This window comes from Dipodomys spectabilis, unplaced genomic scaffold, assembly GCF_019054845.1.
Source record: "Dipodomys spectabilis isolate Male_0828 unplaced genomic scaffold, ASM1905484v1 ptg000017l, whole genome shotgun sequence".
Classification (NCBI taxonomy): domain Eukaryota; kingdom Metazoa; phylum Chordata; class Mammalia; order Rodentia; family Heteromyidae; genus Dipodomys; species Dipodomys spectabilis.
Window position 1 is genome coordinate 9,128,188 of NW_024870694.1, and position 15,329 is coordinate 9,143,516.

At 37.8% G+C, this 15,329-nt stretch overlaps 1 protein-coding gene across 2 annotated transcripts in view; it reads right to left on the reverse strand.

Annotated features, from left to right (window-relative positions):
• The window catches only part of Znf148 (zinc finger protein 148), a 109,101-nt gene that overhangs the window by 52,574 nt on the left and 41,198 nt on the right, over positions 1 to 15,329 (reverse strand). For both annotated transcript variants that reach the window (XM_042669537.1, XM_042669543.1), the window contains one exon: positions 6,113 to 6,461. In XM_042669537.1, coding sequence (XP_042525471.1) covers positions 6,113 to 6,445 — 333 coding nt within the window. In that variant the 5' untranslated portion in view covers positions 6,446 to 6,461. The remainder of the gene's footprint in view (positions 1 to 6,112; positions 6,462 to 15,329) is intronic.

Below are 15,329 nucleotides of genomic sequence, written 5' to 3' on the forward strand. Positions count from 1 at the left end.
TAACAAGGGATGGGGTGAATAAAGTTGAATATGAGTCAAAGAAGCTTATTTCTAAGTAGGCAAAAAGAAAATCAAAATCTAAACAGCATGGTAAGCATCAAGATCTTAGCTTCTAAATACTAGAACTAGAACTCTTTGGAAAAATAGCTGACTTCAGGACTGAGGCAGGAAAAGTAAGGCCAGAAAACATGTCAGGAATTAAGAAAGTGTTCAAAGACTGAAGAACACACTAAAGAACAGAAAGCCAGTTTAAGAAGGTGCCCATTGGTCAAATCTTTTTTGTTTTTTTTTTTTGGGGGGGGGGGGGCCCGGTCATGGGGCCTGAACTTGGCCTGGGCGCTGTCCCTCAGCTCTTCAGCTCAAGGCCATCGCTCTACCACTTGAGCCACAGCGCCACTTCCGCCTTTTTTCTTTTTTCTTATGTGGTGCTGAGGCATCGAACCCAGGGCCTCATGCATGCAAGGCAAGCGCTCCACCTTCCCAGCCCCAGCCCCTTCCCCCTTTTTTTTTAAACCAAGGTTTTGTTACATCCCCAACCAACTGGACAAATATTAACAGAGTGCTAAAATAATCTTAGTAAGAGATATTATTAACCTAAAGTAAAAATTTTAAACCTAAGTCTGTATTGATCCATATAAATAAATGAGTAAAAATTCTTTAATGCAATGGGGAGGGCTGGGACTGTAAAGTATTTGCCTACTATCCAGGGCATGAGGCCCTGGGTTCAACTCCTAGAACAAGAGTGTGTAGGGGCAGGAAGGCAGACAGACAGATAGGAAGGAAGGAAAGAAGGGAGGGAGGGAGAGGTGGGGAGAGAGCAAGCAAGGAGGGAGGAAAAGAGAGAGAGGGGGAGAGGGAGGGAGGAAGGGAGTACAGAAGGGAAGATGGGAAGGAAGGAGAGTTGAACAGTAAGAGTAACATACAGTGGCAGAGTCTAGCAGTTACCATCTTAACCAAGCAACCAAACGTGGCAACACTTCCATAATACATGTGTCAAAAATGCTTAACTTTGTAGGAAAAAATCAGATAAGCCCCAAAGAACATCTCAAAACATGAGAAAGAACCATAACTAATGACAATTGAATGCAACATAGGGTGATTTTGCAAATTAGCTATTAGAGTCTTCAACAGTAACTGATGGAAGAGAGTACATAAATAAGTAAAAATATGAAAGAATCAAAGAATATAATTACACAACTTGTCCTTATTGACAATTATAAAATAAACTACATAACAAAAGCCAGATACATATTCTTTTCAAGTGAACACAAAATATTAACCAATTAGCTCATCTGCTAAGCACTGAAATGAAAGACTTAATAATTTTAAAAGGACTGAGTTCATTATGTGTATTCTTTGACTACAATAATAAATTAACACTTCCAATTAACTCATGGGTCAAAAAAACAAAAATAGAGGAAATTTAGAAGTATTTTAAATTATAATATAATGAAATTAACATCAAAAGCAATTTAAAAGAGTCTTCAAGTATTTATAACAAAAATGAAGAAAGTGGGCCAAGCATGGTAGGATATGCATTATTCCAGCTACTCAGGAGGCAAAGTTTGTGAGACTTACTTCAAAAACATTACGTAAACAAAAAGTCTGGGGGGTTGGCTCAAATAATAAAGCAGTCATCTAGCATGTAAAGGCCCTATATACAGTCCCCAATGCTGCCCAACAAACACATACAAAGGAAAGGAAGAAAATTCTAAAATCAAGTCATCCTATCTTTACTTTAAAAAGAAAATAAAAGCAAATGAAAGCTAAAGATGAAGGAAACAATAAATAATGAAAGTTTCATCATATCAATCAAAAGAAAAAAAATCTTGATTCATGAAAGAAACTAGGAAAACTGATAAATCTCTACCCTGACTAAGAAAAAGAGACCAGAAAAATCAACATGTCTACCCAGAGTAAGAAAAAGACAAATTCCAGTATAAGAGCAACATCACTACCAAAGGTTAAAGGTATGGGCTTAGTATGGCTCAGTGATAGAGGACCTGCCTAGCAAGCATGAGGACCTGAATTCAAACACCAATACCACTAAAAAAAAAAAAAAAAAAAAAAGTAAACTGAAAAAATGCCATTATAAAAGACTTACAGCGAACTTTTGGGGGGAGAGAGGAAGGTGAGGGGACAGGAGTTGAGACAGGGCGTCATGCACTAAGTAATAAGCCTGTTATCGCCAGTGATAGGAATCACAAATAGAAGGACTGAACCCAGGCAATAAAAAGACTCTATCTGAAACTAATCGAGGCAAAAAAGGGTCTAGAGGGGTGACTCAAGTGGTAGTATGACTGCCTTGACTTAGTCCTCTAATCTTACCTACTCATGACGCTGAAATCAGAGGATTAAGGTTTGAAGCCAGTCTGAGCAGACAAATCTCTAAACCAGAATCAGATGAATAGCTCAAGTGGTAGAGCACCAGTGAAAAAGCCAAGCAAAAGCTTGAGGTACATAATTAAAGTCTCTGTACCAACACACACATACACACCCTCCACCCCCTCTAAAAGAACTTGTACCTAACATTATTTGGGGGAGGGGGCAGTAGAGAAGTGTATACCTTAAAGCCCAATGACAACAATCTTTAAAGCAAAGAAATATGTTAGAGCTGGAAATGTGGCTTAGTGGTAGAGTGCTTGTCGAGCATGCATGAAGCCTTGGGTTCAATTCCTCAATACCACATAAACAGACAAGGCTGAAAGTGGCGCTGTGGCTCAAGGGGTAGAGAGCTAGCCTTGAGCACAGAGAGGCTCAGGGACAGAGCCCAGGCCCTGAGTTCAATCTCCAGGACCGGCAAAAGGAAAAAAAAAAAAAGTTGTTATAATGAAAATCACACAAAAAAGAAAGTTTTTAAGCTGCAAAGTGAACAACAGGAAATTGTCAACACAAAATATTATAAGCATAGGCAAAATGTTTACAAGAGTAATAGAAAAATACAAGCCTGGTTCTAGTAGATACTACCTATCACAATCTGAGGGTCCAAGAGACTTTACTTCCAATAAACCAACAAAAGACTAGAAGTAAAAGATATACTAAAGTGGTAGAAAATCAACCTTGAGAGAAAAAGCCAAGGGAGCTCTGTGAGGCTCTGAGTTCAAGCCTCAGTACCAACACAAAAACAAAAAATAATAGAAAATCAGTGGAGTTGAGAAACTAATCTGATATGCTTAAAGTATGATATAGGGTATAGGGCTAAACTGCTGTAAAATGACTTAAATAAGAGAGGTTTGATTATAAAGTAGATTTTGACAATGAGGAACCACCAAAGAAATTTTAATAAGGAGAAAGTTACATATTTCACTTGGAAAGATCACTATATAGACCATCTAAAAGATAAGGCTCAGGCTATTGCAATCTATAGACTACTTCATCCAAAAACAGAATCTATAGTCTTCTCAAGATCACTGACAAAATACTGACACTAAATAAAGCACTTCTAATAACACAGAGTTCAAAGAAAAAAATCTCAAGAAAAATTAAAATATACTAAACTAAATGAAAATAAAAAGTCAACATATCAAAATCCTGTGTAATGCAGCTAAAAGTAGTGCTTAGAAGGAAGATCACAGTATTGAATAGGTTTGTTTAAAAACAAAGATCTTGTAGGGTGCTAGTGGCTCCCGCCTGTAATTCTAGCTATTCAGGAGGCTGAGATCTGAGGATCACAGTTCAAAGCAACCTTGGCAGGAAATTCTGTGAGACTCTTATCTCCAATTAACCACCAGAAAACCGGAAGTAGCATTGTGGCTCAAGAAGTAGAGCACCTACCTTGAGCTGAAGAGCTCAGGGACCAGTGCCCAGGCCCAGGGTTCAAGCCCCATGACTGACAAAACAAAACAAAACTAAAGATCTAAAATTAATAACCTCTAAGATTATACTTATCACAGAAAAGAACAAATTAAACCTAAATATAAGAAAATAAATAAAAAATTAAAGGAGAAACTTATTAACTGAAAACAGGAAATCAATAGAAAAATCAATGAAACCAAAAACTCTTAATCTGAAAATTATCATTGAAATCAGTAAGCCATCTGCATATAGGGAATAAGGGGAAGAAGTTGTTCAACAGATACAGGGTTTCAGTTTTAAGATTAAGAAGGGCCAGAGATCTGTTGTAAAACACTAAGAATACAGTACTGGACTATAAATTTAAGAATGGTTAAAATGGAGTGCAGTGATCCAGACCACGCCTGATATAAAAATAAGAGACTTAAAAACAAAAACAAAAAAAACTAATACTAAAAAGACTGGAGATGTGGCTCAAATAGTAGATTGCTTATCTTGCAAGTAAAAGGCTTTGAGTTCAAACCCCAGTACCCTTCAAAAATGTGATGGGGAATGGTTACAGGTAATATTCTAAGCAGACTATATGGAGATTATAAAGAAAAAAAGTCCATCTAATTAGGTAAACTGAAAGGAAACAAGTTTCACAAGGCAAAAAGAACAGATGAGAACTACATTATGGTCGTGATTTTACTGAACATGGTATAAAAATAAGAATATACAAGACACTATGTTGAAAAAGAACTTTACAACTTGGGGAGGAGGGAGGAGCTGGGGAGTTGGGGTAGGAAGGGATGGTAAGGGAAAAACAAAGGAGGAGGTAACAACCCTTGATAGGAAATATACTCATTACCTTACTCATGTAACTGTAACCCCTCTGTACAGTATTTTTACAAGAAAAAAAATATACAAAAAAAGAGCAAAAATAAAGTACGAGTATAAGATTGAAATGGATGGCGCACTACTCTGTAATCCTAGCACTCAAGAGGAGGCTGAGATAGAAGAACTAATAACTTCAAGGACTGCCTGGACTACATAGTGAGACCAAATAAATGATTGACAGACAGATCAATGAATCAATAGATAGGTAGACAGACAAGCAGAAAGGATGTATGGATGAATGTATGGATGGAGATGAAAAAGATATAAGAACCTCTGTGTAAGATAGGTAGGTAATAGAGAGAGAGAGAGAGAGCGAGCAAGAGAGAGAGAGAGAGAGAGAGAGAGAGAGAGTGTGAGTGTGTGTGTGTGTGTGTGTGTGTGTGTGTGTGTGTGTGTGTATTTCCTGAGGTTTGAACTCAGGGCCTGAGCACTGTTCCCAAGATGTTTTGTTTTGTTTTGTTTTGGTGGTTAGTTGGTGATAAGTGTCTCATGGACTTTCTAGAGTATCTACAGTTATAGAAGCGAGCTACCAGCACCTGGCGGGACATATATTTTAAAGAAAATAGCCATCAAGCAAGTGGAGAAGACAGAATACGAGTGTACCAAGAAAAATTAAAGAAAGGAAGGAGGCTCAGATTATAGCTCAGTTGGTAAGAGTATGTCCTTAGCATGCACATTATAGAGTCTATTTGTAGCAGGCATGAGGTTCTGGGTTTAACCAGGACTTCCTACTCCTTACCCCACCAAACAAAAATAAAAAAAAAAAAAAATAATAATAATAAAAAGGCCAGGCGCTGGTGGCTCATGCCTGTAATCCTAGCTACTCAGGAGGCTGAGATCTGAGGATCGAGGTTCAAAGCCAGCCTGGGCAGGAGAGACCGTGAGACTCGTATCTCCAATAAACCACCAGAAAACTGGAAGTGGCGCTGTAGCTCAAGTGGTAGAGTGCTCGTCTTGAGCTGAAGAGCTGAGGGACAGCGCCCAGGCCCAGAGTTCAAGCCCCACGACCAACAAAAAAAAATTAAAAAAAAAATAATAATAAAAATTAAAAAAATAAAAAAAGGAGGAAGAGGGAGGCAAGAACTGCCAGGAAAACGCCTTGATGTTTCCTATGTTTAGGACTCAAATTCTGCTCTTTCAGAAGAATCCAGAAGTTAAAATATCTTTAAAATAAGCACTTAAACTTTGAATACACACAATCTGACAGACATAAATGTTATTTTGGAAAAGATAAACTTCTAAAATAATATAACACAAGAATCTAATTTCAGCTTTCAAATATGATTTAAGTCAATATTTTAGTAAGTCTATTTAAGAGAACTATCTTTTGACTATTGAAGGATAAAAACTGAAATTTCTTTGAAGACATGTAATATTATTTAAAACAAAATTAGTATCATTTCTAACTGTAACTTCAATGTCTGATAAAAGAATTACTTACAGGGACATTAAGTGCATATTGTAGTCCTTGAGGAAGTCTTTCATGTGTTTCCATCTGCTCTTCATCATTTTTCACTGTCTCCTCATGGACCATGAGTTCATCATGTGATATCATATCCTGCTGTCTCATCTCACTTTCTTGTAACACTTCTTCTGCAGCAAGGATCTCCTGGTGAGGCAGACTTCGATCTTGAAGTACTGACTCTTGCAGTTCTCCAGACACGGTAGATTGGCCAGACACTCCACCCATTACAACCATTGCCCTGGAAGACTGCATTTCGTCTATGCCGCCACATTTAAGAAATAATCCTTCCAGTTTGTCGTCAATGTTCATGCTTAAGTATAACTGCCTAGAAAGACCAAGTTTGGCAACAAAGCATAATGAGTTAGTTTTATATGTCAACATTAAAAAATACTAAATTATGAAAGGTATACATGTAAATAGAAAAAACTTTATTCCTGTAGTTCAGAATTTTTAAATTTCTAGAATAGGCTTCCAGAGACTAATGAAGTAAACCTAAGTTTTCATTTTGATATTAAGGCACTAAATCTTAATCTGTTTTATTACTGAAAAATGGCTGGGCTCATTGGCTCAATTTTGTAATCTTAGATACTAAGGAGATGAAGATTGGGAGAATCAATGTTCAAGACGAGCAGAGCTCTGAATGGGAATGGGGATATGGGAACCATTTCTACCAGTAAAAAGCTGGGAATGGTGGCACATCTGTCCTCCCAAGGATGGGAAAGGCACAGGGAAAAGGATCGAAGTCCAGGTCAACCCCAGCAAAATGCAAGACTCTATTTCCGAAAGAAAGCAAGAAAGGCTAGGGGTGGTCTCAAGTGACCAGACTAGCAAGCACAAAGCCTTGAGTTCAAACCCCAGTATTGTCCTACAAAAATAAACTCAAAATAAATCAGAAAAAATATTTGTAATTTTAGTAATTTGAAGGATTCATATTCTTTAATATATTAAAGTACCTTAAAATAAAAAGTAAAGAGATGAATTCAGTAAGACATATATTGACTGAAAAGTCAAAATAGGAATCCAAGGGGCTAGGAAGGTGGCTCAGTGGTAGAGCGCTTGCCTTGCATGCATGAGGCCCTGGGTTCGATTCCTCAGCACCACATAAGAAAAAAGAAAAAAAACTGAAAGTGGCGCTGTGGCTCAAGTGGTAGAGCGCTAGCCTTGAGCTGAAGAGCTGAGGGACAGCGTCCAGGCCCAGAGTTCAGGCCTTACGACCGGACCCCCCCCCCCCCCAAAAAAAATCCAAGAAGTCAACATTTGAAACAATGTTATATTTCATCTACCACCACTGGTAATAAGTTTTTCTTTAAACAACAAAAAAAAAATACATCCAGCTAAGCAAGATAGTGCATGTCTGTGATCCTAGCACTCAGGGGCAAGAAGGATAATACATTCAAGGTCAGTTTGGGCTATAGCAAAACCTTGTCTCAAAATACAAAGTTACAAAATTTTTAAAATGACACCAAATGTTGAGGTAGTAAAAACTAACAGCCATCTATAGATAAGGAGTAAATTAGATTGACTATTTATTTTCAATGGCCATTTAATAATGTATGAAGTTTTAAAGATGTATACATTCCTTTAGCCTGCATTTAAATTTTTATTTCAGTGAAACTTTTTTTTTTTTAGTGCTAGTTCTGGGCCTTGAACTGAGGGCCTGGGCATTGTCCCTCAGTTTTTTTTGCTCAAAGTTACTCCTCTACCACTTTGAGCCACAGTTTCACCTCTGGCTTTTGGGTGGTTAATTGGAGTCTCCTGGGCTTTCCTGCCCTGGCTGGCTCTGAACTGTGACCTGCAAACCTCAGCCTTCTGAGTAGCTAGGATTACAAGCATAAGCACTGATGTCCAGCAATGGTATGGGGCAATCTTAGTGAAATTTATCCTTTGTGTATCCTAGAAACATACACAAATATATACACAAAAGATGATTACAGTGGTGATTATCATAATGAAAAATTAGAAAAATGTGTTCAATAAAAACAAATAGATTAAAATACAAACCAGGGCTGGGAATGTGGCATAGTGGTAGAATGCTTGCCTAACATGCATAAAACTTTGGGTTCAATTCCTCAGTACCACATAAACAGAAAAAGCCAGAACTGACACTGTGGCTCAAATGGTAGAGTGCTCTCCTTGAGCAAAAGAAGCTCGGGGACAGTGCCCTGAGGTCAAGCCCCATGACCAACAAAAAATACATATATATTTTATTTTTTATTTTTTGTCAGTCAGTGGGGCTTGACCTCAGGGCCTGGGCGTAGTCCCTGAGCTCTTCAGCTCAAGGCAAGCACTACCACTTGAGTCATAACTTTAAACAGAAATCCTCAGATCTTCTCAGCCTCCTGAGTAGTTAGGATTATAGGCGTGAGCCACCAGCATCAGGTCCAATACATATTTTAAAACTACAAGTAATAATTGTTAACTAGGAGACTTTATAAATTTAATAAAACTCATTGAATTATACGCTTTCAATAGGTGAGTTTTACTCTAGATAATATATCTAAATAACTTTTCAATAGTCAAATCAGAACAGTGGGGGTCACCCTTTGGGTACTGAGGAGATATTACTGATAGATATTCAGAAATGGACATTTCAAGGGACCTAATGATGAAAGGAAGTTTAGTTGCACAGGCATGCTCATCCCATTAAGTTTAAAGATGTGAACCTATTACCTGAACTCTTTAGAAATTATTAAAATAAAGGTGAAACACAAAATAATACATGGTCAAAGGAAGGTTTTTTTGGAAAACAGTTGAATATTTGCAACATTAAGATTAATTGGCAAGGGGGAGGAATCACTTTTTTTTTTTTTTTTTGGTGCCAGTCCTGAGACTTGTACTCAGGGCCTATGAGCTGTCCCTGAGCTTTTCTGTTTAAGGCTATCACTCTAGCACAACTCCAGCTCTGGCTTTTTAGTGGTTAAATAGAGATAAAATTCTCACGAATCTTTGAACCATGATCCTCAGATCTGAACCTCCTGAGTAGCTAGGATTACAGGCATGAGCCAAACAAAATTACATGTTTTTCCTTCTATTTAATATTTAACTCTAATGTCAAAACTTCTATTCTAAATGATTACTTTTTACAAATGTTCTTGAATGTGTTAAAATAATTCTTTTTTGAGGGGGCAGTACTGGGGTTGAATTCAGGGCCCCCGGCTTGTTTCACAAAAGCTCTACCACTTTCACTTCACTGCTATCCCTAAAATGACACATCAAATATTATCACTATTAATATTCTTAGTCATAAAACTATTAACTTAATTAATTGTGGTGGTAACAAATTACAAACTAGACACTATAAACATGACTACATTATATTATTTTATCCATTATTACAGAAAGGTCAGGCAATATTTTAAATCTGTTCTTTTAACTTGGTTCCTGTAAATTCATGTTCTATTTGATTATAGCAACTAATGCAACAATAATCATGAAACCCTAAGAAACATCATCACAAAGAAGATCAAAATGTTGTTTACAAAGTAGATTTTATAAGTCACATGTGTATGTATGTGTATTGATCCTGGGGCTTGGACTCAGGGCCTCTCTGTTGTCCTTCCACTATTTTTGTTCAAAGCTAGTTCTCTACCACTTGAGCCACAGCTGTACTTCCTAAAAATTGCATTATCAGATTAAGTGAAATAAATGTAATATTCATCAGCCAAAAGTGAAGGATCTAGAATTAGGAAATGTACTGTTTCAATTTAGTTACTACTTTTCTAAATAAATAATTTAAGATCACTTCTTTGACAATGGCTTTCTATGGTTAGAATTCTAATCACTACTAAAATCAAAATACTGTTTTCACTTACTAAGATTACCAAGGACCTTTACTTGAATAAAAATAAAAACTACATTCATATTTATGTTATAGTCCATGAAAACTTACTAACAGCAGAAAAATAAAAAAATGTAATTCATATTTGCTTTTCATGACTTCCCTGAGACCAGGTATCATCAGCCCAGAATACATATAAGATACTAAGGACCAAGCATATGATTTGACCTTTCAAAATCCTTAAGTAGCAAGAAAATCTTAAAGATCAAAGATTTTTAAATATATTAGAAGATAATTCCCCTCTTCAAATATTCTATTTCATATATTTCTTAGAAAATAAACTATCTACAAGGCACTGGTGGCTCATGCCTGTAATCTTAGTTATTCAGGAGGCTAAGATCTGAAGATCACGGTTCAAAGCCAGCCCAGCCAGGTAAGTCCATGAGACTCTTACCTCCAATAAATCACTAGAAAACTGGATGTGGCACTGTGGATCAAGCGGTAGAGCCTCGCCTTGAGCTGAAGAGTGCAGGGACAGCGCCCAGGCCGAGAGTTCAAGCCCCATGACCGACCAAAAAAAAGAAAAAGAAAAGAAACTACCCTATAAATGAGTGTCTCTTAAGGAAAAAGTTTGATTATTCTGGATAGTTCTTTGGAAATCCTTGCAAATCAATTATAACTTTTTACTAAATTGTTTACTGTTTCTTAAAGAATGTGGAAAGCCCCTGCTTATTTAGGGACTTAGACATATAGTCTTCACTGCAAGTCTTTGTTGCTGTTGCAGTTGTACACATACCATTACTTTGAAAAACTTGTTGAGTTTTACAGAACATGGGAAACATACAGTATTCTCTAAAAGAAATGGACAGTTTACCTTTTGTCACAAGATGCTTATCAGTGAATCCTGTTCTTCCTGGAGCCCAAGATGATTCTAAGTTACCGCAGGAGGAAATGTAAGGGAGGGGGAAAAGGCTGGATGCCCAACTTTGTTAGTTAACAGGCCCAGCAAAAGCATCTTTAAATTGACTTGTACTAGGACAATAAAATATGGTACATTCCCTATATTATTTTTCTAAGAATAGGTTTATTCTGTTTTCTTTTTCCATAGGTTTGTAAAAGTTCTTCTTTTATCCTTAGAAAGTTGTACTTAATTAACTGTGCCCAGAGATGAGCTGAGATGTTATTTAAGTGCCTCATTTGATTTAAAAGACATTTAATAATTTTTTGTGTGTATGTGCCGGTCCTGAGGTTTGAACTCAGGGCCTGGGAATGCTTTTTTGCTCAAGGCTAGTGCTCTACCACTTTGAGCAACAGCTCCACTTCTAACTTTTTTTTTTTTTTTGGGTCCGGTTGTGGGGTCTGAACTCTGGGCCTGGGCGCTGTCCCTCAGCTCTTCAGCTCAAGGCTAGTGCTCTACCACTTGAGCCACAGTGCCACTTCCGGCTTTTTTTCTTTTTGCTTATGTGGTGCTGAGGAATCGAACCCAGGGCCTCAGGCATGCAAGGCAAGCGCTCTACCACTGAGCCAACTTCCCAGCCCCCACTTCTAACTTTTTTGTGGTTAATTGGAGATTAAGTGTCATGGACTTTCCTGCCCAGCTGCTTTGAACCATGATCCTCGTACTCAGCCTCCTGAGTAGCTAGGATTACAGGTGTAAGCCACCAGCACCTGACTTTTAAGACTTCCTTTTATTTAAAAAAAGATTTAAAGTAAAAACATATGCAGGCCTCTGTCACAATCCTCCAAAAAAAAAAAAAAAACATTGGGGTGTGCCAGTCCTTGAACTTGAACTCAGGGCCTGGGCACTGTCTCTAAGTTTTTGGGAGTTTTTTGTTTGTTTGTTTTTGGCTCAAGGCCAATGCTCTACCACTTGAGCCACAGTTCTACTTTGTACTTTTTAGTGGCTATCCTACTTCTTAGTGGCTAATTAGAGATAACAGTCTCACAGATTTTCCTGCCTAGGTTGGCTTCAAAACATAATCATCAGATCTCAACTTCCTTGAGTAGTCAGGATTACAAGCATGAATCTCTAGTGCCCAGCTTCTCTAAAATTTTTGAAAGCACTAATTCTCCTTTAGAATGTGCACAAAATGTCTACCTACCACTTATTACTTTAATTAATTTGCATTAAACATGAAAGAAATACATTTCTCATTTAAATATCTTACTTTATTTAAGTATCTTATTTACTGGATTTGGCAGTAACATTATCACCCATTAATAGTCAATGAATAATGTGGAACTTCAACTACCTAAATCAAAACAGAGTTTAGGGGCAAGCTTAGGAACTTAAATATCATTGCATTTTCTATGCAAAGAATAATTTCCCAAGTTCATCAATAATCAGAACTCAAACCTCACTTTAGGCAGGAGAGATATTCAAGGAATTTGTTCTGAAACAAGTAAAAGAGAAAAAGACTATCTCACAAATTACTCTTTATGTCTTTGTTTAGTTGTATTTGGTGGTACTATGGCAGACTTGTGCATGCTAGGCAAGTACTCCACCACTCAGCTACAGGCTACAGGCCCAGCCTTCACAAATCATTTCTAATCTACATCATTTCCAGCAAATCCATTTACTTGAAGGATAGTAGTTACATTAGTTTAGGTAACCAATATATGAGACAATGATATTTATTTATTTATTTATTTTTGCTAGTCCTAGCTTGGGCTCTATCCTGAGCTTCTTTTGCTCAAGAACATCACTTGATCACAGCTCTACTTCTGGCATTTTTGGCAGTTCATTTTTGGATGTAAGAATCTTATGGACTTTCCTACCTAGACTAGCTTTGAACCACCATCCTCAGATCTCAGCCTCCGGAGCAGCTAAGATTACAGGTATAAGCCATGGGTGCCCAACTGAAAATTACAGTTTTAAAAGGATGTTCATTTTTAAAGTGCGTCTAGTTAAAAAATTCCTAACAGGGGCTGAGAAGGTGCATACCTTGTATGCATGAGGCCCTGGGTTCAATTCCTCAGCACCACATAAGCCAAAAAGAAAAAAGAAGCCGGAAGTGGCGCTGGGGCTCAAGTGGTAGAGCGCTAGCCTTGAGCTGAAGAGCTGAGGGACAGCGCCCAGGCCCAGAGTTCAGCCCAGAGTTCAGGCCCCACGACCAGACCCAAAAATAAAGAAAGAAAGAAAGAAAGAATTCCTAACAGGAACACTGCAACAATGGCAACCAGACACAATAGTCTTTCTGATTACTACCATTAACAGCACAAGATTTAAATGGTTGCTAGCACAATTACTAACCAGAAAATTTACATTATTATGTATGACTAGCTGAAAATACAATGATTTCTTAACATATACATATATATATGTATATATAATTTATTTTTTGTGTAGTAGGGCTGTCCCTCAGTTCTTCAGCTCAAGACTAGTGCTCTACCATTTGATTCACAGTGCCACTTCTGGTTTTCTGAGTGGTTTACTGGAGATAAGAGTCTCACAGACTGGACTTTCCTGCCCAGCTGGCTAGCTTCGAACTTCAATCCTCAGATCTCAATCTCCTGAGTAACTAGGATCATAGGCGTGAGCCATCGACGCCCGGCAGAAAAATAAATTTATAAATATTCAAACCAAAGTTAACGGGCATTTCTACATTAACATTGAAGCCTCACTTAAAAACACTAAAATCTTAAGAATACACTGCATACCAAAATACCACTGAAGTCTTCGAAAATAATGTAACAATGGTGATAATCAGAAATGTTAAAACATCAAATTTATGCCAACTCAAACTGTTTTAAAATACCTTTAATATTTTGCTTTGAGATTTTTTTGTCTTTTAGGAGAGGCAAAAGGGGGCATAAAAAGGGAGGGAAGGAGGGAAGGTGAACAAATGCAGTCATGGTATTCAATATACACTATGCAGAAAATGAACTATGAAACTTGTGGGCAAGGATGGGATGGGAAAGAGAAGAAAGGGGTGACATTATCAAAAAATAAAAATATTCATTACTGATATGAAATGGTTAACACCTTAATAAAATTATAATTTTAACAATAAAATTATATTTTAAAAGCCTATAATTTAACAAAAGGAGAAAGTAAAGGCAAATTAAGAGGAATCCTACACTTTGTTTCCTAGTTATTCCGTTCATTACATTTTATGACTACATCAATTACTCATATATTAATATTCAACATATTGATTCTTTTAGGAAACTAAGTTTTCTAGTCTTACACAATGATAAGAAAAATATAAAAAATACTTTTTGGGTAGTTCATGATGACTGATACCTAACATCCAAGCCAGTTAGGATGGGGAGTTTGAGGACAGCCCCAATAAAAAGTTACTGAAACCTTATCTAAAAGACAAGCCAGGTGTACTGGTACATTATTACTTTGTTGTTGTTGTTTGTCGGTCGTAGGGCTTGAGCTCTGGGATTGGGCAATGTCCCTCAGCTCTTCAGCTCAAGGCTAGTACTCTACCACTTGACCCACAGCGCCACTTCCAGTTTTCTGGTGGTTTACTGGAGGTAAGAGTCTCATGGACTTTCCTGCCCGGGCTGACTTTGTTTTTTTTGGTTTTTTGTTTTTTTTTTTTGTTTTTGTTTTTTTTTTTGGGTCCGGTCATGGGGCCTGAACTCTGGGCCTGGGCACTGTCCCTCAGCTCTTCAGCTCAAGGCTAGCGCTCTACCACTTGAGCCACAGCGCCACTTCCGGCTTTTTTCTTTTTGCTTATGTGGTGCTGAGGAATCGAACCCAGGGCCTCAGGCATGCAAGGCAAGCACTCTACCACTGAGCCACCTTCCCAGCCCCCAGGCTGACTTTGAACAGTGATCCTCAGATCTCAGGCTCCTGAGTAGCTAGGATTACAGGCATGAGCCACCAGCGTCCCGCCTGGCACATTATTTTAATACCAGATATTTGGGAGACAGACATATGAGAATCTCAGTCCAGGGAAAAATATGAGACCCCATAAAAATAAAGAAAAAAATGCTTGGGCATGGCTTAGGTCATAAACACCTGCCTAGCAAGCACAAAGTCCTGAGGTAAAAACCCCAGTACCAGCCAAGGTGTGGTGGCTCATAACTATATGCAAAGCAGACATTGGGAAGATCTCAGTCTGATACCAGTCCAAGCAAAAAGTCCATGAGACCCCCATCTCAACTAATAAACTCTATGTCTGTTGTCCCAACTATACAGAAAGCATAAATGGTTCATGCCTATAATCCTAGTTACTAAGGAGGCTGAGAGATGAGGATCACGATTCAAAGCCAACCAGGGAAGAAATGTTCATGAGACTCCTCTAAAATACTAAAAAGGTTGCAAGTGGAACTGTGGCTCAAGTGGTAAAGTGATAGCGTTGAGCAAAAGAAGCTCACAGACAGAGCCAGGCCCTAAGTTCAAGCCCCAAAACTGGCATGAAAACAAAACAAAAAATAGAAGGACTATAGCCCAGGTCA